This window comes from Cnephaeus nilssonii (genome assembly GCF_951640355.1).
Source record: "Cnephaeus nilssonii genome assembly, chromosome: 13".
Classification (NCBI taxonomy): Eukaryota; Metazoa; Chordata; class Mammalia; order Chiroptera; family Vespertilionidae; genus Cnephaeus; species Cnephaeus nilssonii.
The window spans coordinates 3,823,302-3,851,197 of record NC_137084.1 but is presented as its reverse complement, the minus strand read 5'-3'; the positions used below and the strand labels follow the sequence as shown (position 1 = coordinate 3,851,197).

Sequence of the window (27,896 nt, the reverse complement as noted above, 5' to 3'; positions counted from 1 at the left end):
TCTGGGGCCACGCCCACCGGGAACGGGTCTGCCTCCTCTCCACTGCGAGGCCTAAGGACCCCACGCCACAGCTTCAGGATGGGCCTGAGCCCGGACCCCACACGCCACAGCTTCGGGATGGGCCTGAGCCCGGACCCCACACGCCACAGCTTCGGGATGGGCCTGAGCCCGGATGCGGGGAGAAAGGGCAGGCTCTGTCCCTCTAGGTTCCCCAGGTTCGGGCCCAAACCGACCTCAAGAACGGCAGGTATGGGGCAAGCTGCTCCGGACATTCCGCGGTGCGGGGGTCGGTGCACTGGTGGGGGGGAGGGGTCGCCCTCCCCATGGAGCCGCCACGCCGGGTGGTCCCCCCAGAAAAGTCACCTTGGTTGTCTTCGAGTCAAATGCCTGCTAACGGGACGAGCGGATACTTGGGAATGATGGCTTACTACTAACCTAGGTGGGGCAGGCGTCCTCTTTATGGATTTTAAAGAGGAAGGGAGAGGAAGAGAGAGAGAGAAACATCAATGATGAGAGAGAATCATTGATTGGCTGCCTCCTGCACTTGGACGGAGCCCACAGCCCAGGCAGGCGCCCCTGACCCGAATCGAACCTGGGACCCTTCGGTCCGCAGGCCCACGCTCTATCCACTGAGCCACACCGGCGAGGGCAGCCCCGAGGTGTCTGCAATCTGGAATAGAGACTCCTGCCTTCCTCCTCTCCCAGATCCTGGAATTCCCAAGTCTCTCCGTCCCGGAGGAACGGAGCCCTCTCCAGCGTCCAGTCCTACAAACCCCTTGGTTCATCCAAGAATGGATCCCAGGCTAGCCGGCCTGCCAGGTCCTAGGCCAGAGCTTCGAGCCCACCTTTCACAGGTTCAGCCTCCAGGGAAGGCACGTGTGACTTAAACCGCTTTTTTTTTCTTGAAATAGAAGAATCCATGGGCTCTCAAGCGCTGGTGCAGCTCTCGCCCAAGCAGCCCAAGCTTGTCCCGTTGGAGGAGGGGTGAGTTCTCTGCATGGAAGGCCTGGGTCTGAGCGGGACAGCCTTTTGGAGGACGGGTGTTGCTGGTAGTTTTGTAAAAGCAAATCTTGGCGTGATTTCTGTGCAAACCAGCCTACCCCTAAGCAGTGGGCAGCAGGCAGGTGTGGTCTGAGCCACAGGAGGGGTTTCTTCAGCCATTTCCCACAAGGCCTTCTCCAGAACCTGAGGACCGAATTGCTTTGAAGGACCTCTCGACACTGCCAGTTGGTGACCAGGGCAGGATGCAACCAGTTCCTCAATTCCCTCTCATTGAAACAGGGTTTGCTTCTTTTGTAAAATCCCGAGGGGCTGAGAGTTTCCAGACCCGCATTACATACGACAGCCACCCCCCACCCCCCTTCACTACACTTTAGAGGAGAGTTAAAGCCGGGGAAAGGTCAAGAAAATGCCTTTTGGGGATGGTACAGTGCCGGATAGGTACATACGCTCTCTCATTTAAGCCTCCTGACAGCTCTGTGACACCAACATCACCGTCTCCATTTCAGAGACAATCACACGCGTTTCAGACGGATTGATTTACTAGCTCAAGGTTGGGCAGCGGCTCTCAGAGCCGGGTCTCGAACCCAGGTCTTTTGGGCTCCAGTGTATTTCCCTCTACTATCTCGCTCCCAGGGCCAGTCCTCTCCGACAACGTTCTGTCTCAAGGGACAGGATGTACCGATTTCTGTCACGTCGCTTGCGGTCACAGTGGTGGGGCTCGACAAGATTTCTCAGGAACGTGGAGCTGATTGTCGGAAGACGCAGCTCAGGGCTTCCAGGGGCCTGCCTCTGGCAGCAGGACCCGGGTGACCGGGAGGGAGCAGCGGCCTCTTGCATTTCGTTATAAGCCATTATGTACTGTTACCATTTTATTCTTTTAATATATCTTATTGATTTTTTTACAAAGAGGAAGAGAGAGGGATAGAGAGTTAGAAACATCAATGAGAGAGAAACATCAATCAGCTGCCTCCTGCACGCCCCCTACTGGAGATGTGCCCGCAACCAAGGTACATGCCCCTGACCCAAATCGAACCTGGGACCCTTCAGTCCGCAGGCTGACGCTCTATCCACTGAGCCAGACCGGTTTTGGCACTGTTACCATTTTTAAAAAAAATTATTGATTTCAGAGAGGAAGGGAGAAGGAGAGAGAGATAGAAACATCAATGATGAGAGAGAATCATTGATCGGCTGCCTCCTGCACGCCCCACACTGGGGATCGAGCCTGCAACCCGGGCATGTGCCCTTGACCGGAATCGAACCCAGGACCCTTCAGGCTGCCGGCCGACGCTCTATCCACTGAGCCAAACCGGCTGGGGCCTGTTGCCATTTTTTGACAAAGCTATATGCAAGTATCACTTTGATAAACGTTCAAAAAATATTATTAGCAAATACAAACATTCTGAAAGCGACTCGCTGTTACCACTGGCATTTTCAAACAATGGTCTGGAGAGCAGTAAGCGGCCGTCCTTCTGTGTGGCAGTGAGTGGTGTCCCGGCAGCAAGCTTCGGGGGGAATGTGTCCGAGGATCTCAAAAGTGAAAGGTGTCTTAAAGTCACACGCCGGAAGGAATGCAGAGTGTCCCATGGTTGTGAAGTCGTGTTATCCGTTAACTACATGATCACAAAACTCATCCAGGGAGAAGCCCGGAGTCAACGCGGAGACCACGCCCAGCCAGAAGAGAACGGAGTCGAGCTTGTCCCTGAGGTCTGAGAGCTCCGGCCAGTTAGCGAAGCAAGCCGCCGAGGTGGGTGCCACGGGCTTCTCAGCCCGGGGCGTCTCCACAGGTTGCAGTTTACTCGGTTTAGACCGTGTGGCGGGTTGAACTGCATCCTGACTTGGGATGTTGGCTGTGGCTTTTTAGTTTTGTAGAAACCGTTTTTGGTGAGCTGTTTACTGAGCTTGATTGAGGTACGAGTGGCCCGGTGCACGAAATTCATGCACATTAAAAGGGAATTAATTAGAAGAAATATTTTAGTATTGCTATTTGCCCTTTTTCTATAATAGAAGTGTCAGAGATGAAAGAAAATTAGTAAATATGTATGAAAATCTCCCTCCTGTCAGAGTCTGGGGCGCACCTACCACCCACACGCACTTCGAAAATGCAGGAGACCCAGATCCGGCTGGACTCACCCCTATCAAGCCCCTCTGGGTGGGGGGGGGGGCGCAGCCTGAGTTCCCCCGTCAAGCCCAGCTCCCCCCCCCCACAGCGTCAGGTCAGCACTGAAGTGAACGGGGACGCACGCAGACAGTGTCATGTCCTTAGCCGGGGATGCAGGCCGGCAGCTTCACCTTAGCGCCGGGTGGGGACACACGCGGGCACCGTGACGTTAGCGCTGGGGGCAGAAGTCCCAGAAAGGTGATCACCAGGCCAAGGCTGCAGCGGGTGGGGACGGAGCTCCACAGATGTCCTCACCCCCCATACAGACCGAACCGTGGTCCCCTCCCCCCAGCCAGACGTGGCAGGAGCAACGTCCCTCCACCTGTCCCTCCACGAGACAGCTTAGCCTGGTGCGCAGCGTCCAGCAGAGACACCTGCAGGAGCCCTCCTCCTCCCGCAGCTCGTGCCTGCACGGAGGGCGCGGTCGGTACCCAGCTCGTAGCCTCACCGCCTCAATAAGGAGAGACAGCGGGCGGGAGGGCGGCCTGGGTCCCGCGTGTGAGGAGCGCTCCCGGCCTGGGCTCTGCACCGCGAGGAGGCGGGTGTCTGCAGGCTGAGCGGTGGCCGATGCCCGGACGGGGTCTCGGAGTCTGGTGGGCATGCGCCTCGGATTGATTGGTGCCTTTTTACCTCGTAGGGCAAACCGAGACCGAGACCTGGGGACCTGATCGAGATTTTCCGAATCGGCTACGAGCACTGGGCCATCTGCGTGGAGGACGACCGCGTGGTCCACCTGGCGCCCCCGAGTAAGAGCGGAGGCGCTGCCAAGCTGGCGGCGTTGGGGCGCGCCGAGTGAAGCGGCCCAGCTCATTCCTGCGCCCTCAGCCCAGCTCATTCCCGCGTCCTCAGCCCAGCTCATTCCCGCGTCCTCGGCGCGGCCCACTTAGCAGTAAACACCCCAACGCAAGACTAGACCGAGCCCCGGGCGGTGTGGCTCAGCAGATAGAGCATTGGCTTGCAGACTGAAGGGTCCCGGGTTCAATTCCAGTCAAGGGCATGTACCTTGTTGCAGGCTCGATCCCCACCCTGGTCAGGGCGCATGCGGGAGGCAGCCAATCGATGTGTCTCTCTCTCTGTCTCTCCCCCTCCCTGCCACTCTCTCTAAAAATCAATGGAACCAATATCCTCGGGTGAGGATGAACACACACACACACACACACACACACACGCACGCACACGCACACGCACACGCGCACACACACACAGACTGGACCTAACGGTCCTGTGACAGAGCTTGGCCTCTGTCTACCAGACACGCCGTGTGTCCAGCCCTAAAGCAGAAGCGAGTGACAGGGTCCCAGGTCCCCTTCGTTTCCGTGGCGTTTAGGAACGTGAGCCCCCGGCCCGTCGTGTTGACGGCAGTTCACATGCTTCCTCGTGTTCCTGAGGGCCCCCGGGAGGGGTGCGGGTGCTTATGTGCCCTGATCGCCACTCGCTTCCTGTTGTCCCTAGTGCTGCTCCCGCTTCCTCACCCCTGGCCCCCCACCCTCACCTGGTCCCCAGCTCCTCCCCACCCGCTCCCGGTGCCCACCCTCAGCGCTCCTTCCTCGAGGCAGCATGAACCCGAGGCTGTGGCGCTCTGACAATGGGGGGTGGGGGGATAGGGGGTTACAGCGTAGACTGGGAAGCCATTGGAAAGTGGCATCCGGAGCCCGTGGCCACGGTGACCGCCTCAGGAGGCGGGGCTGGGGCGCTGGGAGGGAGGAGCCGCGGCCGGTCCTGATGCCTCGGGGATGTGTGCCCTGTGCCCACCGGCCCATTCGAGGTTAAATTACAGAGCGTCACTGGCGCCCAAGGCCCGGGGCCTTGTTCACGGCTCTCGCCCCGCCTGTGTCCTATCACCTCGCCGGCCCAGCCTGGCCCCTGGCTGAGACCTTCCCGCAGACCGGCCCCTCTCCCAGCCCTCCCTTCAGCCCCGCCACCCGCACCCCCACTTCCCGGGGGCCCACAAGGAGAGCAGAGTGAAGGTGACATCGCTTCACACTGCACCCCCCACCCCCCATCTCTCCTTCCCAGGAGCCTCCCTCTGCACAACCAAAGGGGCTGGCACAGCCACGTCCCCCCTCCCCTCAGATCTGTCTCTAAACGTGACTTCGCCATCCCTGTCCCCGGAGGCTGAATTGCCTCCTGCCAGCTTGTGTGAAATAGCGGATTTTCTTCAAATATGTAAGGAAAGAGCTGGGGACGTTACTCACCCTCCAACAGCTTCGCAGGGGGGACGGGGACACGTTTGCAGAAAACAGCCTCGTGGTAAACCGCCACCCCCGTGGGCAGCTTCCGGGCCCTCTCCGAGCCTCTGCCCCCCCGAGGGCTGAACATGGTCACTTACCGGCTTCCAAACGTCCCTTTTGTCAAGGCGTGGATGGAGCCCTTGGTGAAAACCCCATGTTTGAGTGGAGAGAGGCAGAGTGGGGGTCCCCATCCAGAGCCCCATCTGTGTGGCCTCGCCTGCGCCCTGGCAGTGGCTACGGAAGGACGCGTGTCATGGACCCACACGTTAGCCCCTTACCCAGGAGCCGGCGCCTACACGGCCGGGCGCTCGGCACATGTGTGAAGGCGCCTGGCGTCTGGTGGGGAGGACACCGTGCCGTCGAGGCCACGCCATCGGCTCTGTTAGAGCTTCATGAGCGAGGCCGTGGGTGGAGAGCGGGGTGCAGGGCAAGGCCCGGGCTTCCTGGGCAAGCTGGTCCCTTAGCTCATCGACCAGCTCCCCATCCCCTGCACGCCTCCGACAGGTGGGGAAACTGAGGCCCCGGAGGACAGCAGCTTCCCCGGCATGGGAGAGCGCGCCGGGCTCTGCCCCGCTGTCCCTGGCGGCTCTCCAGCCTCTGTTTGCCTCTGGCCTCAGGTGAGGAATTCGTGGCCGGCAGCATCACGTCCATCTTTAGCAACCGGGCCGTGGTCAAGTGCAGCCGGCTGGAGGACGTGCTGCACGGCTGCTCCTGGAAGGTCAACAACAAGCTGGACGGGACGTACCTGCCCCTGCCCGTGGACAAGATCCTCCAGCGCACGCGGAACATGATCAACAAGATCGTGCAGTACAGCCTGATCGACGGGAACTGCGAGCACTTCGTCAACGACCTCAGATACGGCGTGCCCAGGAGCCAGCAGGTGCGTGTGCCCAGGAGCCAGCAGGTGCGTGTGCCCAGGAGCCAGCAGGTAGGCGTGCCCAGGAGCCAGCAGGTAGGCGTGCCAGAAGCCAGCAGGTAGGTGTGCCCAGGAGCCAGCAGGTGCGTGTGCCCAGGAGCCAGCAGGTGCGTGTGCCCAGGAGCCAGCAGGTGCGTGTGTGCAGGAGCCAGCAGGTGCGTGTGTGCAGGAGCCAGCAGGTAGGCGTGCCCAGGAGCCAGCAGGTGCGTGTGCCCAGGAGCCAGCAGGTGCGTGTGCCAAGGAGCCGGCAGGTGCGTGTGCCCAGGAGCCGGCAGGTAGGCGTGCCCAGGAGCCGGCAGGTAGGGGTGCCCAGGAGCCGGCAGGTAGGGGTGCCCAGGAGCCGGCAGGTAGGCGTGCCCAGGAGCCGGCAGGTAGGGGTGCCCAGGAGCCGGCAGGTAGGGGTGCCCAGGAGCCGGCAGGTAGGCGTGCCCAGGAGCCGGCAGGTGCGTGTGCCCAGGAGCCGGCAGGTAGGCGTGCCCAGGAGCCGGCAGGTAGGCGTGCCAGGAGCCGGCAGGTAGGCGTGCCCAGGAGCCGGCAGGTAGGCGTGCCCAGGAGCCGGCAGGTAGGAGTGCCCAGGAGCCGGCAGGTGCGTGTGCCCAGGAGCCGGCAGGTGCGTGTGCCCAGGAGCCGGCAGGTAGGCGTGCCCAGGAGCCGGCAGGTAGGCGTGCCCAGGAGCCGGCAGGTAGGAGTGCCCAGGAGCCGGCAGGTAGGAGTGCCCAGGAGCCGGCAGGTAGGAGTGCCCAGGAGCCGGCAGGTAAGAGTGCCCAGGAGCCGGCAGGTAGGAGTGCCCAGGAGCCAGCAGGTAGGAGTGCCCAGGAGCCGGCAGGTAAGAGTGCCCAGGAGCCGGCAGGTAGGCGTGCCCAGGAGCCGGCAGGTAAGAGTGCCCAGGAGCCAGCAGGTGCGTGTGCCCAGGAGCCAGCAGGTAGGCGTGCCCAGGAGCCAGCAGGTGCGTGTGCCCAGGAGCCAGCAGGTAGGCGTGCCCAGGAGCCAGCAGGTAGGCGTGCCAGGAGCCAGTGGCTGGGATGGACGACGCTTCCGCTGAGCTGTCTGAGCTCCTTCTCTCATGGTGGTCCGAATGGCGATCCGGGTTTCATGTTATTTGCCGCACTGGTGGGGCCTTCCGTTTCCGAGGACTTTACGTCCTTCTCCTCCCTATGAACCCGTCGAGGCGTAGAAAAGGCGCTGGGCGACGTGGTAGAACCACTGGTGGAGCCGGCTGGGCCATCGCTGGCCTGGTCTCCTTGGAGACGGTCCCTCCCTTTACAGAACGGGGATTCACCGAGGCAGGTGCTTAGCTGCTAACGTTGCAAATTGAATGACTAGCATTTTTTACTTATTTGCCTGCATTTAAAAATATAGAAATTTCATATTAAACAATATGGATTCCCCGCCTCTCTGAACAAGCCATCGATCAGGCCATGGGGCCCGTGTTCGCCCTTGCTGATGGTCTGTGGGGGCCAGTCGTGGGGTCCCCTTTCGATGAGTGATGGTGGGTAGGCTTGTCACCTACCAGTGTCACCCCACACCTGCCTGGCCCCACTGCATTTGGGTGTGTGCGACCCCCCCTCCCCTCGTAATATAGGGGGGGACGCATTCAATGTGGCACTAGAGCTGTGAGGGCTGGTCCCTGTGCCAGGGTGAGCTGCTCTGTTAGCCGTTGGTCCCTGTTAAACCCACGAGAAGGGCAGAGGAGGTACTCACTACCGCCGTGCGGGGGGTTTTAAAATCAGGGGTTAAGTGAGGCCCGGCATTTCTCTAGGTTCTCCTCCACGTTTCCTGTTTCCCTAACACCCTGGGCAGACAGACCCCACCATTGGTCTCCGTATTGTGCTACCCCATCTCCGGCGACGGGGCGGGCCTCCCACGCTCGCCCTCCTGCTTCTCCCTTTCCGCAACTTCCTCCTCTGCATCCCCCCTGTGAGGCCCGTGGCAGCACCAGGCGGTGGTGGGCGCTGGGATGAGGGGTCCCCCAGCCCTGGAGCATTTGGACACAAAGAGGAGATCCCTGGGGTCAGGGGGTCCTAGGAGGCCCCCCCTTCCTCAGAATGGCCCCAGCTGAATGGCTCTGAGGCAGGAAGGGACCAGGAGCCCGTGCCCCCCGCACCAGGGAAAGGGAGTACTGAGCCTCGGATGGGCGCCCGGCCGGCCGCCCTGGCTTCTCTAGGTCTTTGCAGCTCTAGGGTCTTTGACACTGAAGCACAGGTTGCTTCCTGCTCCCGGAAAAGGCTCCAGGCAGGCCGGTTCCTGAAGGGGATGGCGAGGTGGCGTTGGGGCCGGGCGCAAGCCCAGGATCCTGCCTGAGTGTCCTGTGAACGGGTCTGCTTTGCAGGTGGAGCAGGCCCTGATGCAAGGGGCGAAGGCGGCGGGAGCCATGCTCTCAGCCGTGGTGGAGAGCATACGGCCCAAAGCAGTCACTGCTGGAAGCGGAAGCGACTGAGGACACCACGCGGAGGAAGAGCCGGGGACGCAGCAAAGAGGGCGATCTCCCTTTGCTCCCCTGGCCTCCCTGCTCAGCGGCCCCACGTAAGAAACTCGCGAGCTTCCGGAAGAACCTGGAGTGTATCCAGTTACCCCTTTAGAAGTGTGTCCCGTGTGTGTGACTAGACCCATGGACTCGCAGGGTGGGAAGAATCCAATATTTATTACGCAGCTGTGAGGCACGGTGAACGTCATCCCACTCTCTGTAGAAGGGGGTCTTGCTTGTTCCTTAGGCCGAACCTAGTCTGTGATGCTTGAATACCATCGGGTACATCCTGGAAAGCTTCTGGAATGTTCTCAGTAATAAGAACTCCTTACAGACGTTCTTTTTGTGAAACTGACGTGTCTCTAGCTTGCCCGGGTCGCTGCAGCCCTGCCCTTGGTGACCCGCGGTGCCGTTCAAGGGAGGAGGGATCCGAAAACCTTGGCCTCACTGCTCAGGGCCAGCTGTGCCTTAACCTAGGAACACCTTTCCCAGGAAATATTTTCCTTGTAAAATCACACGTCAGCTTTATTCTTTACTAGAGGCCAGATGCACGAATTCGTACATGAGTGAGGTCTGGCCGGCCCACCCTGATTGGGGTTGGGGGAGCTGATCGGGGGGAGGGCAGACAGGGGGAGGGGCCCACTGGCCCCGCCCCCTTGTCAAACTCCCAGTTGAACTCCCAGTCTAGGGGACAATTTGCATATTAGCCTTTTATTATATAGGATTACTTAAAAGCCCTAATTTAAAGTATAAGCAATAAGACCCTTTATCTTGCTTTTCTACCTTATCAGTACCAGAAAATTTGAAACGTCTACTTTCATTGACTTCAGATGAATCCTCCTATATAATAAAGAGGTGATATGCAAATTGACCATCACTCCAACACATAAGATGGCCGCCCCCATGTGGTCAAAGATGGCCGCCCCCCTGTGGATGCAAGATGGCCACCACAAGATGGCTGGCAGGGGAGGGCAGTTGGGGGCTATCAGGCCAGCAGGGGAGGGCAGTTAGGGGCAACCAGGCTGGCAAGGGAGGGAAGTTAGGGGTGACTGGGCCAGCAGGGGAGGGCAGTTGGGGGCAATTGGGCCAGCAGGGGAGTGGTTAGTGGGTGATCAGGCTGGCAGGCAGAAGCAGTTAGGGGCAATCAGGCAGGCAGGCAGGCGAGTGGTTGGGAGCCAGCAGTCCTGGATTGTGAGAGGGATCCAAGATTGGAGAGGGTGCAGGCTGGGCTGAGGGACACACACACACACCGTGCTTGAATTTCATGCACCGAGCTTCTAGTATTTAGAATAACTTAACCAAGGGACCTTCTACTGTGTGAATGAGGGAAAGCAAGGCATGCTTTTTTGTTTGGAAGAATGTTGACATGATGGAAGACTTAAATTATGACAGGGGATTGGCAGTCATCATGGGGAGCTGAAACCACCCAAGGAAGCAAGGGAATGTGTGGGCAATGAGAAGGTCATGGGAGAGGGCAGGAGGGAGCCCATAAAATCTGTTAGGATCTCCCATGAGCCTTTCTCCCATTTGGAGAAAGTAGGCCTGCAGTGAAACTCTTTTTCTTTCTTTTTTTTTTTTTTCTTTTTTTTAATCTTCACCTGAGGATATTTTTCCATTGATTTTTAGAGAGAATGCAAGAGAAAGGAAAAGACAGAGAGAAATACTGATGTGAGAGAAACACATCGATTGGTTGCCTCCTGCACGTGCCCCAACCAGGGCCCGGGCCAAGGAGGAGCCTGCAACCGAGGCAGGTGCCCTTGACCAGAATCGAACCCAGGACCCTTTGGTTCACAGGCCGATGCTCTACCCACTGAGCCAAACCCGCTAGGGCCTTGCAATGAAACTCTTCGATGGACCCCCTCCGTTCTCTTCTTAGCAATCCCCCTTCCAGCTCCTTCTAGATCATAGACACTGGAGTCGGGGGGCCGGGGGTTGTCATTGATTGTCTTCCCCAATGGAGGGCCTCTCTCTGCTCAGTCCGGCGCTGGTGGCTAAGCACCCCCGTGTCTGTGAATCCTGACCAGGACAAAGCCATTGCCTCCAGTTCCCACCATCAGCTCGTACCCACTCGCCGAGAATCCATTGAGCTCCCCATCGTCTCCCTTCAGTCGCTCTACTCATTACACAGGCTAGAGTGAGACTGCCTCTGAACCAAGATCCAAAAGTTCTATTTTAAATACTTTCATTGATTTCAGAGAGGAAGGAAGAGAGAGATAGAAACATCAATGATGAGAGGGAATCATTCATCGGCTGCCTCCTGCATGCCCCACACTGGGAATCGAGCCTGCAACCCGGGCATGTGCCCTGATCGGGAATCAAATCCTGAACTTTCGGTTCATAGGTCAACACTCAACCACTGAGCCATGCCAGCTGGGCTAAAGTTATATTTTATAAAGTATACTAGAAGCCCAGTGCACGGATTCGTGCACCGGTGGGGTCCCTTGGCCTACCCTGCGGGGATCGGGCCGAAACTGGCTTTCCGACATCCCCCGAGGGGTCCCAGATTGCAAGAGGGCGCAGGCCAGGCCGAGGGACCCCACTGGTGCACGATCGGGGGTGGGAAGGGACTGCGGGAGGGCTCCAGGGCATGTCCAGCCCATCTCACCCAGTCCTGATCGGCTGGACCCTAGCAGCAAGCTAACCTACCAGCCAGAGCATATCTGCCCCCTGGTGGTCAGTGAGTGTCATAGCGACTGGTTAAACGGTCAAACGAACAGTCGGACACTTAGTGTATGAGGCTTTTAGCATATGGGTTCCTTTTAGCTTTGAATTACTCAGTCTTGCATTAGCGAACCTTTAGGTCTGAAGCTGACTTTGAACTCACATAAATTATTGGTCAAACAGCCCTAGCTGGTTTGGCTCAGTGGATAGAGCATCAGCCTGCAGACTGAAGGGTCCCGGTTTCAGTTCCAGTCAAGAGCACATGCCCAGGTTTCAGGCTCGATCCCCAGTGTGGGGCATGCGGAAGGCAACCGATTAATGGTTCTCTCTCATCATTGATGTTTCTATCTCTCTCCCTCTCCCTTCCTCTCTGAAATCAATAAAAATATATTTTTTTTAAATGTGCGTGCTTCACCTTGACAATGTCCCTCCTGTGACAGGATGCCCTGTGTCTAGTTGACCTGAAAAGCCCATAGGTAGGATGCTTATAAAAGCAAGCCTGAGGCACTGGGGCAAAGGGACACTGAATAATTATGCCGATGCAACAGGTGTACGCTGGGCCATCCTGGGCAAACCAGTGAAGAAAGGGAAGAAAGGGGTGTGTGTGTGTGTGTGTGTGTGTGTGTGTGTGTGTGTGTTGGGGTCAGAGCAAAGATAAAACATATCAGTTATCCCTTAAAAAGATTACATGGTTCTGCATAAAAATTTAACACCTGACACTGCTTAATACCCCGGCCTCTTTGTACACATTTTTGATGATATAGTTCCAGCATCCCATATGTTATTTTAAGTTACGTTCTTTCTCTTTGCGTTAAATACAGTCTTCTGGCCTAAGCCCAAGGATCACTTAATAGAAGCAAAATTAGTTTCTAGTTTTCAAGAATGCCTGATGGTTCTCTTCGTCTCCTCAGCAGTAATTTCCCAAGACCCTATGTGTCATTGTTGTGAAATACCGGTGCCTTCATTTTTACACTTTCCACCCACTTTTATGGAATTACCTGCTGGCTTTCCGGGCATTGCTCGGAAAAGCCATTAGCGACCCTTTCGTGACCCGGGGCAGGAGGTTACGCAGCCCAGAGCTCACAGCAGGACTGGCCCCACGAAAGCCGCTGGCTTTCCAGTCCCAACACCTGTGGTTCAGAGCCCTTGGCTTTGTGCCCTTCAGCATGAGCTCATGCTCCAGGCCAGTGGTCGGCAAACTGCGGCTTGCGAGCCACATGCGGCTCTTTGGCCCCTTGAGTGTGGCTCTTCCACAAAATACCACGTGCGGGCGCGCACGTACAGTGCGATTGAAACTTCGTGGCCCATGCGCAGAAGTCGGTTTTCGGCTCTCAAAAGAAATTTCAATCGTTGTACTGTTGGTATTTGGCTCTGTTGACTGTGAGTTTGCCGACCACTGCTCCAGGCGACGCTGGAAATCACACCGACCCCTTGTCCTTGGTTTCTTTTGGGGACCCAGATCCTGCTGCTCTAGAAAGTGACGGCGTGCCCTCGCTGGGGTGGCTCAGTGGATAGAGCGTCGACCTGCAGACCAAAGGGCCCCAGGTTCGATTCCGGTCAAGGGCAGGTACCTGGGTTGCAGGCTGCTCCCCAGCCCGGGCCCTGGTGGGGGCTCGTGCAGGAGGCAACCAATCGCGATGTGTTTCTCTCTGTCTTTCCCGCTCTCTTCCATGCTCTCTAAAAATCAATGGAAAAATATCCTCGAGTGAGGATGCTAACAAACAAACAAACAAATAGGAAATGACTGCGCATTTGAGGTCCCCCGAAGGTCTACCAAGGAACCTGTGCTCCGGGCCACGACCCCGTCCACGCGTGGCAAGGAGCTGTCACAGGGCCTGCTGTTGGGTTCTGTCTGTGGAGCCCACAGATACCCTCAAGGTCACCCTCCAGGTCACTCAGCTATTGGCAGGGACAGGCTTCCGTGGGGTCGGGTCAGGCCCTGCAAATCGCGTGCTGGAACCTGCCGGCCCGCTGCTTCCGGCCTCTGGGGCTGCAGGGACCTCTGCTCTCCCCCGGGACTCTGATCTCCGATTTCCTCTCCCAGGAGGGAGCTAGGAGTTTCCCAGTTTCCACTCAGCCTTTTCCACTGGGAAAGCTCTGAGCCCACAGGCCAGGGACCCCACGCGGGGGTTCTGCACGCCTCCAAGTATGTCCGACCCCATTCTCACATGGGGCCTGGGAGATCATCGTTTTGTGCAAGTAGAGCTGCTGAGTCAGGCTTCCGTAGGTTAGATGAAGGCAGAGGTCCAAGCGGGTGGATACGTATGAGAATTCTTCTTATTAGAAGCACATTTTTTGAAAATGGTTTATTTCGTCACTTGCTCTTTCACTGTTGACATCTTACAGTATTTTGAAATTTTACTTAGTCCTTATTTAAACTCTGAGTGCAGAAACGGAGGAGAAAGTATCCCTCGCTCAAAAGCCTGCCACTGAACGTTAACTGTTTTTATCATTTTGGTGAACAGTTTTCTGGTTTTCTCCAATCATTTGTTAAGGTTTTTGCCCAACAGTAGCTTTAAGTATCATTCAGAGCCCCTGGCTCTCAATGTCTGGCAGTTGCTTTTACTATTCAAAACATTTTTTATCCCAAGATTTTGCAGCCAAGTTTTCTACTGAAAATTATGGTTTATTTTTTTCCAATTAACTTTTTATTAAAGTAGAATTTGGGGAGTGGGGGGTTAGGGTATGAGGTCACATTAGTAGTCATTTATTTTTTAACTTGAGGCCCAGTGCACGAAATTCGTGCATTGGTAGGGTCCCTAGGCCTGGCCGGTGATCAGGGCCGATCTGTGGGGCGACCGGCCGGGTGATTGCCCCCCCCTCCCCCGCTCACACCTACCTTGGCCGGCCTAGCACCACCTGCTTGCCGGCCCCGCCCCTTGCCACCACCACTGGTCACCTCCCTCTGTGGGGCAACCGGCAGGGCAACTGGGTGGGGGGGCCCTGCTCACACCCACCTTGGCTGGCTTGGGGCCTACAGGCTGGGGGCAGCTCCTGCATTGAGTGTCTGCCCCCTGGTGGTCAGTGTGCGTCATAGTGACAGGTTGTTCTGCCGTTCAGTCGATTTGCATATTAGGCTTTTATTTTATAGGATAATTAGTTATGCTATTTGTTGCATGAGCCTCTATTTTGCCAGTGATTTCTGATACCAAAATTACATAGTAGATGTTACACCCACCGTGGTCTGTGTCTGGACTGCCTCTGATGTGTAAACACATCCGCTACTGCTGTGTTGACTGCTGCTGCTGTGATCAAGTCTGGCGTATGCTGCTCTGAACACTAGGCATACGCCAGACTTGACCTCACTCATGACCCTCTTTTTTTTTTTTAAGCGCCTTGTTTATTATTAATTTATAGATAAATTTGTAAACTCTTCTTCAAATTCCTCTAAGAGTACATGATTTTTCATTGTGATTAATTACTCCATCCACTACCAAGTAATTGGAGCACAATCAATGGTTTCAATACGATTCTATCTTTCTATCCAGAACCATGCTGGAGATCGACATGCTTACACATATTTTATGATGATTTCTTTAAGAGTATGATGACTTTTCTCACACTTCTTTGTATGATTAATCACAAGTATTTCATACACAGTTATTTAGGACTGCAATTGTCAGTGAGATCCATCTTATTTATTATAGCTTTTAATTTATTTATTTCCCAACGTTTGCCAACACCTAGGCATGATCCCATCCCCTGCCTCCCCCCCCCCCCCCTTCTTTTTCTGGATTAGCAGTCCGTTCCTGGAATTCCTTAAAACCGGGTCACTTTTATGAAGGCGTCTTGCTGTTCTGCTTTTCTTGAGCCTTTCCTCCTGGAGCAAACACAATGAAAACAGCAAACAAACACAAAACATTAAAAAAACATACATGTTGTGTGTTCTTTAGCGCGAGCTAATCCTCGACCCACCTGGACCCGTTTGATGAAAACCGTGACCCCTGCCCTGAGGGTCTGAGTAAATGTTACGGAGAAAGAGGCCACGTTCCCAGCGCAGGACCCGGGAAGGCAGCTTTGCACACATGGACGTTGGCCAAAGGGACTTGGAAAAGGCAAGGAAAGTGGGCAAAACCAAAAGTCCTCCCCGTCCGCGGCCGTCTACAATGCCAACTTCTGCCCCCCCTTCCTCTTTGCTCAGCACTTGCACCCCCAGTGCTGCCCAGATGGTCTGACTGTCAAAGGCAGCCCTCCCTCCCTGGGAAATGGGCATGTGTGGGGGGGGGGCTCTGTCCTCTCCCTGACCCCCTCAGATTCTCCAGGGACCAGGGCGTCCACGGTCCTCCAGGGACCCGCGTCCCAGAGAGCTCGCTGCACTCACGGGGCCCAGGGCGCCAGGGGCTGAGAGGAGAAGCTGGTGTTTGGGTCTGTGCGTGGTTGTGAAACACCTTCCAGGTGGGGGTGTCACACGAGGGCACCTCCCCCACGAAGCCTACTGGTGCAGGCTGGGCAGAGTTGGTCTGTGTGGCCTAGGAGCCTTGGGGGAGCCAGAGGTCACCGCGGGGAGGGACACGGCGTCGGCCCCGTGGACCCTGTCCTGGTCTGAACCCGCCTGGAGGACGGTGATCCCGTGTTGTTCGCCTTCCTCGTCACGGACCCGGGGCCCAAGCTCCCCGAAGGGCCAGCCAGGGTCACTCACTCCTTTTCCACGTCCTGGATGGAGTCGGGCAGAGGCTGGTTCCTGGTCTCGGGAAGGAGGAAGACGACGAGGCTGGGGATGAAGGAGGAGACCGCGTAGAGGATCCAGGGCAGGTGGGGGGAGTACGCCGTCAGGATCATCAGGAGGGGAGCCAGGGCCGCCCCGATGTTACCAGCCATCGCAACGACCCCTGAAGCTGTGGCCCTGGGGATGCAAACAGCAACGCGAAAGCAGGCTGGTCAGAACCCACGCGTGTCGTTCATGGCTGATCACTGTGCTTCGGCTGTGGAGGCAGCACAGCTGTGTGGAGGTACCGGAGCTGACAATACACTGCCCCGTCTCAAACACGCCCTCCTGTTGCTTGCAGTCCTTTCCAGTGCACAAGCACATCAAGCCATTGTCATTATTTAGAAAACTAGAGACCTGATGCACAAAATTTGTGCATTTGGGGGGGTGTCCCTCAGCCTGGCCTGTACCCTCTCGCAGTCTGGGAGCCCTCGGGGGATGTCTGACTAATGGCTTAGGCCCGCTCCCCATGGGGAGCAGGTCTAAGCTAGCCATCGGACATCCTTAGCGCTGAGCCCAGCTCCTACTTTGAGCATCTGCCCCCTGGTGGTCAGTGTGTGTCATAGTGACCAGTCGTTCGCCATTCAGTTGATTTGCATATTAGCCTTTTATTATATAGGATATTCTCACCCCCAGCATCTACCTTTCAGTGGTTCAGGAGAATATGTGAGATGATACGCTACTTTAAAGGACTTAACCCAGCGCCTGGCAGAAAGTCAGCCGTAAATAAACTTTACCTATAAATTGTTAGCCCGGTGGCATGGCTCAATGGCTGAGTGTCGACCCGTGAACCAGGAGGTCACAGTTGTGGGCTCGATCCCCAGAAGGGGACATGCAGAAGGCAGCCCATCAATGACTCTCATCATTGATGTTTCTCTCTCTCTCCCTCTCCCTTCCTCTCTGAAATCAATAAAAATATTTTTAAAAAAATAAATTGTTGTAATTGCTTGTTTTGATGACTAATCGGTCTTAGTTTGCTTCCCACTGTAAATGTTCCCTCGCTGGGAAAGGTCTGTTTGACCCCGATGGGGCTTCCGTGCGCTGTGTACCTGATGATGGTGGGGATGAGCTCATTTCCGTGGGCCAGAGAGCACATGATGGCCGCAGACGAAAATCCCACGCCCAGCGTCGACAGAGCCACACGCAGGGTCTGCATGTCTGCAGGGGAAGACCAGTGAGACTCAGGAAACCCGGGCTGAGGGAGTCACTCTTCCCAAATCATTCGTGGGAAAGATGCTGTTGACGATGCTTGCAGGGGCTACACGTGTTGTCGAGGAAGCACACGGAGGCCCAGAATACAGTGACGGACAGCTGAGAGATATGACTAATCTATAGACGTCACATCTTTTTTAAAAACTGAGTTCTTGCATCACCGCTCCCTACTTATCAGAAATTTTCCAAAGACGAAGAGGGCAACTGGAGACCAGCCAGAGTTTGCCGTCATTTATTCTGTCCCGAGTCTCCTGCCTTCCACGGAAAACGTGGGATGTGACATGAGCAGTTACTGAGGGAGGTGAGACCCGGCAGTGTCCTCCAAGAGTTCAAAACCCGGTGCATATGCCGCATCGGCACGGAGCGTTAGCAGCCCTGGAGGAGGAGGGGATGGAAGGGCGGGACTCGTGTTGGTGGACACGCTGGGGGGTGGCGTGTTCTAGAATAATATTTGAAGACTCGAGAATAAGGACTGCATTCGCAGAAAGAAACAGTTAGGCTTTGGAAACCTCTGAAAGGAAATTTTGGAGCCAGTTGTCTACCCAATTTACACACACACACACAACACACACACACATACACACACCATAGACATACAACACAACACACACACAACACACACACCATACACATACAACACACACAACACACACAACACACACATACACACACCACACACATACAACACACACAACACACAGCACATGCAACACATTCACATACACCACACACACAATACACACAACACACACAACACACACAAAACACAACACACACACACAACACACACACACACACACACCATCTCATGAGCGTGTTACGTCGGAGTGGGCTCTGGCTCAAGGCGGCTGCATCATTGCTGACTCGAGGGGAGCGAAGCCCACGCCTGGGACCCTGTGAAATGCGTCACATACTCTTCACGGGGTTAGTGAAGCGTGGGCCCCTGTACCCCCCGCGGCATGTGGTCACTGAGTTTAGTGAGATGGGGTCTCAGAGAGGCTGTCACAGCTCGGAGCCTGTTCCCGGCGTCCACTCCTCTGCTGGCAGCCGAGGGGCCTCCCAGGTGCCGCTGTGACCGAGCAGCCGCGGGCGCACAGGGGAGCGGGAGTGGCGGGCCTCACGCGGGAGGCACAGAAGGAGCCAGACCGAGGGAGGGGGCGCCGTCGGCACATGAGACAGTTATGCGTGACGGACGCCATACCGCCCTTCACAGCTGCACGTGTGCGGGCCAAGGGTAGGCTCATGGCTCTCGTGGAGAAATGGTCGGGAGTGAATGACACCCATCACCGGGCACTTCTCGGGGTCGATGAAGACAGCCTTGTGTCCGAACTGACCCCCCTGACCTTTGACTCCTCCCAGCCACCGGAGGGCAGGATCTGTCCTCCATCCTGAGACTGGTCTGGGGAAGCCACTAGAACGCATTCCCCCTTTCCGTCTGGCCTCACACGGGTGTGAGTAGGTTCCCCAGGAAAAGGGGGGAGGCAGTTCCATTCTTCAACCTGCGCCCCTTTCTCACCTCGAGGCACAAACGTGATGGCCAGGATGGAGCTCCCCAGCAGGAGCAGGAAGAGCAGCTGGCTCAGCCTCCGGCCCAGGCGGTTCAGGGCCAGCAGGGCGACGTAATTGGCCGGGAGGGTGACGGCGCCGAAGAGAACCTGGAACAGGAAAACATTGCTCCCCAGGTACTGGAGGTGCAGGCTCAGGCCGTAGAAGGGTATGAAGTTGGCAAATCTGTGGCGAGCAAAAGAGGAAGGAGAGATGGCTTAAGGGTTAGCACCCAGGGCATGCACACGATGGTGGGAAATATCGTCAGCCAAGCGGCCGGCGGTTGGTGAGAAAGAATGAAGGCATCACCCAGCCGTGGTGCCTCCGTGGTTGAGCATCAACCTATGAACCAGGAGGTCACGTCTGATTCCAGTCAGGGCTCGATCCCCAGTGGGGGGCGTGCAGGAGGCAGCCGATCAATGGTTCCCGCTCATTACTGATGTTTCTATCTCTCTTTCCCTCTCCCTTCCCCTCTGAAATCAATAAAACTTTATTTTTTTTTAAGTATGAAGAGATGGTCGGTTCTATAGAACAAGTCTTTGCAGGATCATGATTTTAAAACGGTCATGAAATATTGTATGCTGATGGGGCTCATAATTGTGATGAAGTGTTTCGGGAGGTGGGAGTGTTGTGCTTGCGGGCACGTGGGGGGGCTTCTAGGGTTTTCCAGTCCTTTCTCCATCCCGATCTGGGTGTGGCTGCTTATTCACATGTGTGAATAGCCATAGAGCTGTGTTGCTGTGTGCGTTACCGTTTGTAGTTTCACTGAAATTACACTAGAAACAAACAAGTGAAAAAACTTGAAATCAAAGCCTGTGCCACGACTGAGGGTCCCAGCCTCAGCTCCCAGCGATGAGCCCGGTGAGGCCCTGCGGTGGACGGCACTCCTCACCGGACAGTCCGTTCCGTGTCCGTCGTTCCTAGCTCTCTGCCTGTCTCTGAACAAGGCAGCGTCCCTACGGCTTCCTCGTGTGTTACCCCGACTCTGCTCCTCCGGCACGGGGTGTCCTCGGAGAGACGCGGGGCCACGCCCGCGCTACTTAGCATCCCCCACGCGCGCCGGGCAGCCTACCGCACACAGGACAGGAGGCAGATCCTCTCACGCATGTTGGGCGTGCGGAACAAGTCGGACACGGGAGGTTTGGTCTGCGCTGCCTCCAGCTCCTCCTGCATGGTGGACCTCAAAACCTTCAACGACAGCAACGGCACCCCAGTCAGTCGTCACAGCGCTGTGGGCAGTGTGGGCCCCTGGCAGAGGGCAAGGTGGACCCCGCCCCTCTCTGTCTACGGCAAATACGGCCAGGAAGATGCAGGGACGGGGGGCGGGGGGGGGAGGGGAGCTCCCTGACTGAGGAGCTTGAGGAAGGCCTTGAGGAAATGGTGTAGCCACCAAGATACTAGACATGAGGTTCGACGGGGCTGCAAGACATCTGAAGGGTGTGCCCATTAGACAGTCAGATCAGGGAGGGCAGCGGGGCGGGTCCTCGGGTCGTGGTCCAAAGCCCCATGGATGCCAGGTGGACAGGAAAGACCTGGGAGCTAAGCGTGGGTCTCGGCTGGCCGTCCTTGGCGCACACTGTTGGTCTCGGGAAGAAAGAGCATTTCCTGAGAGTCTATTTTGGTTTTTCCCTCGGTCTCAGATGGCAACACAGAAGACCCTAAATAGTCACAGCACTTTTTTGAGCACAAAAATGCCGGAGGCATCTTATGTTCTGATTTCAAAATATATTACACAGCTCCAGTCACCAAGAAGGTGGTACTGGCATAAAAAATAAACATGCAGACCCAGGAAACAGAGCAGAGAGCCCATGCATACACAGCCCCTTGGTCTCCGATGGTGGCGCCAAGAATTTACAACGGAGATGGGAAAGTGTCGCCAGTAAATGGCGCCGGGAAACAGGATGTCCACAGGCCAGGGCGTGACCTTGGAAACATATCTGACGCTGCACCCAAAAATCACCTCCAAATGGTTAGAGACTGACGTGTAAGACCTGAGGCTATAAGGTTCCTAGAGAAAACTTCTCGGTGTTGGTCTTGGCAATGAGTTCTTGGATATGACACCGAGAACACAGGCTACAAGCTAACATAGACGAGGGGGACGACAGCAAACCGAACACCTTCCGCACAGCGAGGGACAATGAGCACAGCGAGAAGGCGCCTGCGGAACGGAGAAGGCATTTCACACTGTGTGTGCGATAGAGGGCTCATACCCAAAATACCCAGGGAACTCCTACCATTCAAGAGCAAAACAGCCAGACAACTCAATTTAAAAACGGGCATACGAACGGAACAGACATTTCTCCAAAGGCGATATGCAAATGGCAAGCGGGCACATGGGAAGGTGCCCATCATCAGTAATGGTTACGGGAACACAAGTCAAAACCACAATGAGCTGTCACTTCACCCCAGCTAGGATGGCTGTGATTAAAGAGAGACGCTAAGAGCGGGCGAGGGCGTGGAGGAGAGGACACCCTGTGCCGTGTTGGAGGGGATGTGAAATGGTGTAGCCACTACGGAGACAGTATGGAGGTTCCTCAAAAAATTGAAATTAGAGCCCTAGCTGGTTTGGCTCAGTGGATAGCTCGTCGGCCTGCGGACTCAAGGGTCCCAGGTTCGATTCCGGTCAAGGGCATGTACCTTGGTTGCGGGCACATCCCCAGTGGGGGGTGTGCAGGAGGCAGCTGGCTGATGTTTCTCTCTCATCGATGTTTCTAGCTCTCTATCCCTCTCCCTTCCTCTCTGTAAAAAATCAATAAGATATATTTTTTAAAAATTAAAATTAGAACCATCATCTGATCCCATAATTTCTCTTCTGGGTCTATCTCCAAAAGAACTGTAAACAGGATCTGGAAGAGAGATTAGCACACGCACATTCATTAGAGAACTTGGCCACAACCTAACTTCCCATCACTGGGTAAAGACAATGTGGTGGATAGGGTCTCATTCGTTCATAGAAAGCCCGGCCCTAGCCGGCTTGGCTCAGAGGAAAGAGCATCGGCCCAAGGACTGAAGGATCCTACGTTCCATTCCAGGCAAGGGTACATGCCCAGGTTGTGAGCTCGATCCCCAGTAGGGGGCGTGCAGGAGGCAGCCAGTCAATGATTGTCTCTCATCATGGATGCTTCTCTCTCTCTCTCCCTCTCCCTTCCTCTCTGAAATCAATACAAACATTTTTTAAAGGAAAGGAGGTCCTGCCATCTGCTGCAACCGAGCTAACGCTGAGGACATCTTGCTAAGTGACCCTACCCAGGCTCTGTCACTGTGAGTGACCGCCTCTGTGGGGACGGCCCCTGCGTGTCCCCTCACACGGCGCTGACAGCCGCTGGGGGCCAGGGACGCTGGGTAACACGACGGGGATTCCCGCCCTTCGTTCATCGCATGGACACCATCCAGGGTACATACGTGTCAGCGCATGTCTTCCCTGCATCCCATAACCCGCGCCCTTTCCCGCTCACCTCCATGGTGAGGGTGTCTCCGGCATCCTTTCTCCCGTTCATGCGGGCAGCCTTTCTAAGCTCCTGTAAGCCCTCCTCCGGTTTGTTGGTGATGATCAGCCACCGGGCAGACTCTGCCAGCCACCTGGTCAGAGAGGACGACAGAGGGGGAACCACGTCTCGCTCGCCCCTTCCCCGCATCCTCTGCCTGCAACGCCTTGCCCTCCCCTCTAATACCTACCTCCTGCCTTGTTATACCGGGAAATGGGGACTTAGGTCCTCCTGGACCGTAACTAGGAAACTGGGAGGATGCCCTCTCCACGGACACACCTTCACGGCTGGGAATATAGAGTAGGAGTCATGTTGGGCCACCCCCCTACATCCCAGGGAACAGAATCCGTTTTAGCAAATAAAAAGGGGGTGTGTGTGCCTCGTTAAAGTTGAATTCTGCTAGACTGCGAATGGGAGTGACCGCCAGGTGTAGCTACGTCCCGTGCGATCTTTTGGACACACACAAAAGAACATTTTTTTATGTGAAATTTCACTTGCATGCGACACCCTGTATGTTATCGGGTTCGTGAACGAAAATGCAGGCCTCTCAGATCAATAGAAATTACATATAAACAAGGCATCATGGTTCGAGGACGCGTGCCCTATGCCATGCTTGGGATGTTCTACAAGAAGGAATGTTGCTTCTCTGAAATTCACTTCTTTTTTTTTTTCCTTTTTTGAAATGCATGTTTCACTGCGTGTCCTTGGTTTGCCTGGCAGCCCTGCCTGCCCTGGCCCTGGGATCGTGCACAAGGCCCAGACCAGGAGCGCGCGTGCCCACGTGCTGACTGAGGACAGGAGCGCGCTCTGCGTCCTTATTCCGGGAGCCCGCACCCCAGGGTCCTTCCGACGAAGGAAGAGGGGCGGCTGGTACCTCGAGGAGAGAAACAGGACAAACAGCGGCAGAGAGTACACCAGCTGGAGGGTGTGCCAGTCGCGGATGGCGAAGGCCATGCCCCCCAGGAGCAGCTGGCCCACGCTGGCGGCGCCGATGGTCGTGGTCACCCCCAGGGCCTGGAAGCGGGGCGCGGTCCACTCCATAACTGAAAGGAAGCGCAAACAGGGTTACGGCTTCCGACAAAGTGGGGACTCCAGAGTCAAAGGTCGGGCACAACGTACTCACTGAGCACAGAGCTGTTGTTGAGGATGCCCATGGTGCAGAAGCCGGCCAGGAAGCGCAGCGCGCAGTACGCGAGCAGCAGGGGCGCGAAGGCCGCGCAGGTCTCGGCGATGGCGAGCGCCAGGGAGCACCACCGCAGAATCAGCCTCCTCCCGAACCTGGGGCGCGGGGACGGGGGAGAGGTGGGCATGACAACAACCTGTCGCAAAAATCGCCACAAAGAAGGCTTCTTGACGCGTAGGCGATGTTTCCGTACGTGAGACGTTGCACTTGAAACCAGGAAGAATCAACAATGGATCGACCCAGCCCTGACCGGTTTGGCTCAGTGGATAGAGCGTCGGCCTGCGGACTCAAGGGTCCCAGGTTCGATTCCGGTCAAGGGAATGTACCTTGGTTGTGGGCACATCCCCAGTAGGAGGTGTGCAGGAGGCGGCTGATCGATGTTTCTCTCCCATTGATGTTTCTAACTCTCTATCCCTCTCACTTTCTCTCTGTAAAAAATCAATAAAATATATTTAATAAAATAAAAGACAATAGATTGTCGCAGAAGCGGCCCTCCTGTTTGCAAATAGGAACTGAGGACAGCAGAGCGGATTCTCCAATCTGTTGCCGGTGGGACTTTGGGCTCAGTGACACCAGGTAAGCCAGCTGCCACACCGTGGTCCTCTTTTAGCCAGGGTTGTGCTTTGCGTGGTTTCAGTCACCCGCAGTCAACCACAATCCAAAAGTATTAAATGGAGGAAGAAGAACAGAGTTGGAGGAATCACGCTACCTGACATCAAACTATCCTACAAGGCCATCGCAATCAAAACAGCACGGACTAGCATGAAAACAGACGTCTCGGACATGGGACGAACGGAGCGCAGAAATAAACCCACGCCTATGTGGCCAATTAACATTTGACAAAGGAGGCAAGAACGTACAATGGAGGAAAGACCGTCTATTCAATAAACGGTGTTGGGAAAATTGGACAGGTACAGGCAAAAAAAATGAAACTAGGCCACCATCGTACACCATATACAGGAATAAACTCAAAACGGATTAGACTTAAACGTAAGACTCGAAACTATAAAACTCGAGGAGAAAACACAGGAGTGAGATCTCAGACAAGCCTCCTCAGTCATACTTTTTCTGACGTATCTCCTCCGGCGAGGGAAACAGAGAAAAAATAAACAAATGAGACTCCATCAAACTAAAAAGCTTTTTGCAAAGGAAACCATCAACAAAATGAAAAGACAGCCTACCGAACGGGAGGACCCATTTGCCAATAATACATCTGATAAGGGGTTCGTGTCCGAAATGGATCAAGAACTCGTGTGCGGGGCCTAGAGAGCCGCAGGACGGCGCCCCCTGCAACACGTGCTTCTTCGTGGAGAGTGATTCGTGGAGATGCCCCAGCGTCCAGGGGCTGTGACCAGGGACACTCACCTGTCTGATAAGTGGCCGTAGATGGCCCCTCCCACCAGCATGCCCGCCATGAACGAGAACTTGGCCATTGACTTCAGAGTCTCAGCTTCACACACCAGGTCCCACTGGAACGGAAGGAAACCATCTGAGCAGAGCTTCACGGCCGCCTGTTACCCTCAGCGGAGACTGACTGACACCGCTTCTGACGTGCATGTGTCGTCACAGCACAGCCTTCTTCCTCCCCAGCTGCCCCTCCGGATGCCCCTCCGGCTGCCCCTCCACTGCCCCTCCAGCTTCCTCTCCAGCTGCCCCTCCAGCTTCCTCTCCAGCTGCCCCTCCAGCTTCCTCTCCAGCTGCCCCTCCAGCTGCCCCTCCAGCTGCCCCTCCAGCTGCCCCTCCAGCTGCCCCTCCACTGCCCCTCCAGCTTCCTCTCCAGCTGCCCCTCCAGCTGCCCCTCCAGCTTCCTCTCCAGCTGCCCCTCCAGCTGCCCCTCCGGCTTCCCCTCCAGCTGCCCCTCCAGCTGCCCCTCCAGCTTCCTCTCCAGCTTCCTCTCCAGCTGCCCCTCCAGCTTCCCCTCCAGCTTCCCCTCCAGCTTCCCCTCCAGCTTCCCCTCCAGCTGCCCCTCCAGCTGCCCCTCCAGCTGCCCTTGTCATCAGATCTCAGCTTAAACATAACTTCCCCTGGGAAGCCTCCTCTGACCCTGTTGGCTATATGAATGCCTTGGTTTACTTCATACTCAATAGTTCTCAATCTTGGCTACAGAGTGCAATCATTTGAGAAGCTTTAAATTTACTGCCCTGGCCGGTGTGGCTCAGCGGATAGAGTGTCAGCCTGTGGACTGAAGGGTCCCGGGTTCAATTCTGGTCAAGGGCACATGCCCAGGTTTCAGGCTTGATCCCTAGCAGGGGGCGTGCAGGAGGCAGCCGATCCATGATTCTCTCTCATCACTGATGTTTCTATCTCTCCCTCCCTCTCCCTTGCTCTCTGAAATCAATAAAAATATATGTTAATACATAGATAAATACATTTACTGATGACAGAATGTCACCACAGACTTTCTCACACGGCCCCTGCAGCCGTACAGTCTGTGGTTGGAGGATTCCATCAACTTCCCAGACGTTTCTAATTTTCAAGCAAGGCTGGGCCTCACCGACCTTGCACAACATTGTAAACACATTACATGCATGAATTGCTTCACCTTCAGTCTTCCTATTGAAGACAAAGCTAGGTAACAGCAAGGTCACGGCTCATTTGGGGTTCATCGCGCTCCTTAAGCGTGTAGGTGTCTGGCATGTACTGGAGTCATTCATACTTGCTGCAGGAAGCAGCCATGGGCACCTAGCTGGTGACATCACCCGCGTTACCCCCCAACTCCCAGACCGCATTCCCACAGAGGTGAGCGGGGCCCGCACCTGGGTCACGATGGTGGAGGAGAAGGTGCTCCGGTCGTACACCCAGCCGTCCACGCAGGGCTCCGTGGCCGGCTGGCTCGCGTTGGTCCAGGTCCCATTGGGGTGCAGGAGCTGCCACTGGGGGTGGTGGAAGCGGCGGCACTTCTCCGGCCTCCGGTCCGCGTCCAGCGGGACGGAGACCCGCAGCAGGGCGTCCTGCCCGAGGGCCCCCGGGCCACCGGCCGGGCCGGTGAGGTTGCGGGTGAGGTTGTCCAGGATGGGCACCCAGCAGCGGTGTGCGGGCGCGGCGGCCGTGAAGTTCTCCAGGAGGATGTGCGGGCACACCAGGAAGCAGGAGAGGCAGAGGAAGGCCATCTGCAGGAGCTGGAAGCGGCCCAGGCCGCCCACCTCGTCCAGCAGCTTGTGAAAGGCCATCGGGGGGCGACAGGCGAGCCCGGAGCGGGGACAGAACGGCTGTGGTTAGCAAAGTTCAGGGAGGGAAGAGGCTTCCTTCCTCGGGGGCACATGAAGGGCGCGCCGATGGGACCCCGCGCTCTGGGCAACAGGCCCTGGAGCCGCCGCGGGGCCAGCGCCCCTCCGTCCCAGGCGTGCGAGGGCCAGGCCGGCTGGCGAGTTCTTGAAAGTTACAGAGGAATGGTCAGCCGAGACCTGGCCACCGGCTGGCGGTCAGCACTGTCCCGAGGTCTGCGTGGTGGAAACGGATTTCATCAGCAGCGCTGGACTCTGCCCCCCACCTCTGCGCACACATCAAACAACCCGTCCTGGCGTGCTGGCCTTCTCCCGCCCCCGGGGAGACTCCGCAGGGAGACGCTTTCTATGTTTTCTGTGAAACACACTGCGAGGAGGCGCTTGGCTGGCGCTGTGATTGACGAGCTCAGAGAACAAGCCCGAGTCCAGTTGAAGCAGGCGAAACAGGGTGCGATCTTCCCGCGGGGTACTGAGGGGTACTGAGGTTCTGCTCCCGGCCCAATCAAGCCGTGAATTCACTTTGAAAATAAGTTACTCAAGCCCTGACCGGTTTGGCTCAGTGGATAGAGCGTCAGCCTGCGGACTGAAGGGTCCCAGGTTCGATTCCGGTCAAGGGCATGCACCTTGGTTGCGGGCACATCCCCAGTGGGGGATGTGCAAGAGGCAGCTGATCGATGTTTCTCTCTCATCGATGTTTCTAACTCTCTGTCCCTCTCCCTTCCTCTCTGTAAAAAATCAATAAAATATATTTTAAAAAAATAAGTTACTCAAAACGGGGCAGCGTGGGGGTGATGGGGGCAGGGGGCGGAACCAGGGGTAAGGTCCTGAAGAGGTTTATTTTTACAGCGTATTGTTCATCCAGAGAACAATGTGAGGATGTTTTCTGTGCTGGGAATGCAGGCATGTGTAGGACAAGGCCTTTAAGGCTCTCTCACTACAGGGAGTTAGGGAGCGGTAGGCAAATGACTACACTTCGATGGTATAACATATGGTAAACGCATGTGCGCTGTGGAAGAATTGAAGAGAAAATATCGCGGGGTGTAGGGGTTACCTTTGTTAGTACTAAACCTTCCATTAAAAATTCTTTTTCTGCCCGGCCGGCATGGCTCA

General features: G+C 56.1%; 2 protein-coding genes across 2 annotated transcripts; one reads left to right on the top strand and one right to left on the bottom strand.

The window, feature by feature from the left end:
- Positions 1-78: 78 nt before the first annotated feature.
- Positions 79-8,744, top strand: PLAAT5 (phospholipase A and acyltransferase 5; the record flags this gene model as incomplete). The annotated part of the gene is made up of 6 exons (XM_079787989.1): positions 79-247; positions 912-984; positions 2,638-2,746; positions 3,798-3,906; positions 6,009-6,271; positions 8,637-8,744. The coding sequence occupies 6 exons, from the start codon at positions 79-81 to the stop codon at positions 8,742-8,744; spliced, it is 831 nt and encodes a 276-aa protein (XP_079644115.1).
- Positions 8,745-15,191: 6,447 nt separating this feature from the next.
- Positions 15,192-26,890, bottom strand: LOC307110325 (organic anion transporter 7-like; the record flags this gene model as incomplete). Its single annotated transcript, XM_079789405.1, has 10 exons — positions 26,319-26,890; positions 24,928-25,031; positions 23,503-23,657; positions 23,254-23,422; positions 22,350-22,473; positions 19,967-20,082; positions 18,866-19,080; positions 17,187-17,295; positions 16,072-16,275; positions 15,192-15,252 (listed from the first exon to the last, which is right to left on the bottom strand). Exons 1-10 carry the CDS (start codon positions 26,730-26,732, stop codon positions 15,192-15,194), a joined length of 1,671 nt encoding a protein of 556 aa, XP_079645531.1. The 5' UTR covers positions 26,733-26,890.
- Between the last annotated feature and the right edge of the window lie 1,006 nt (positions 26,891-27,896).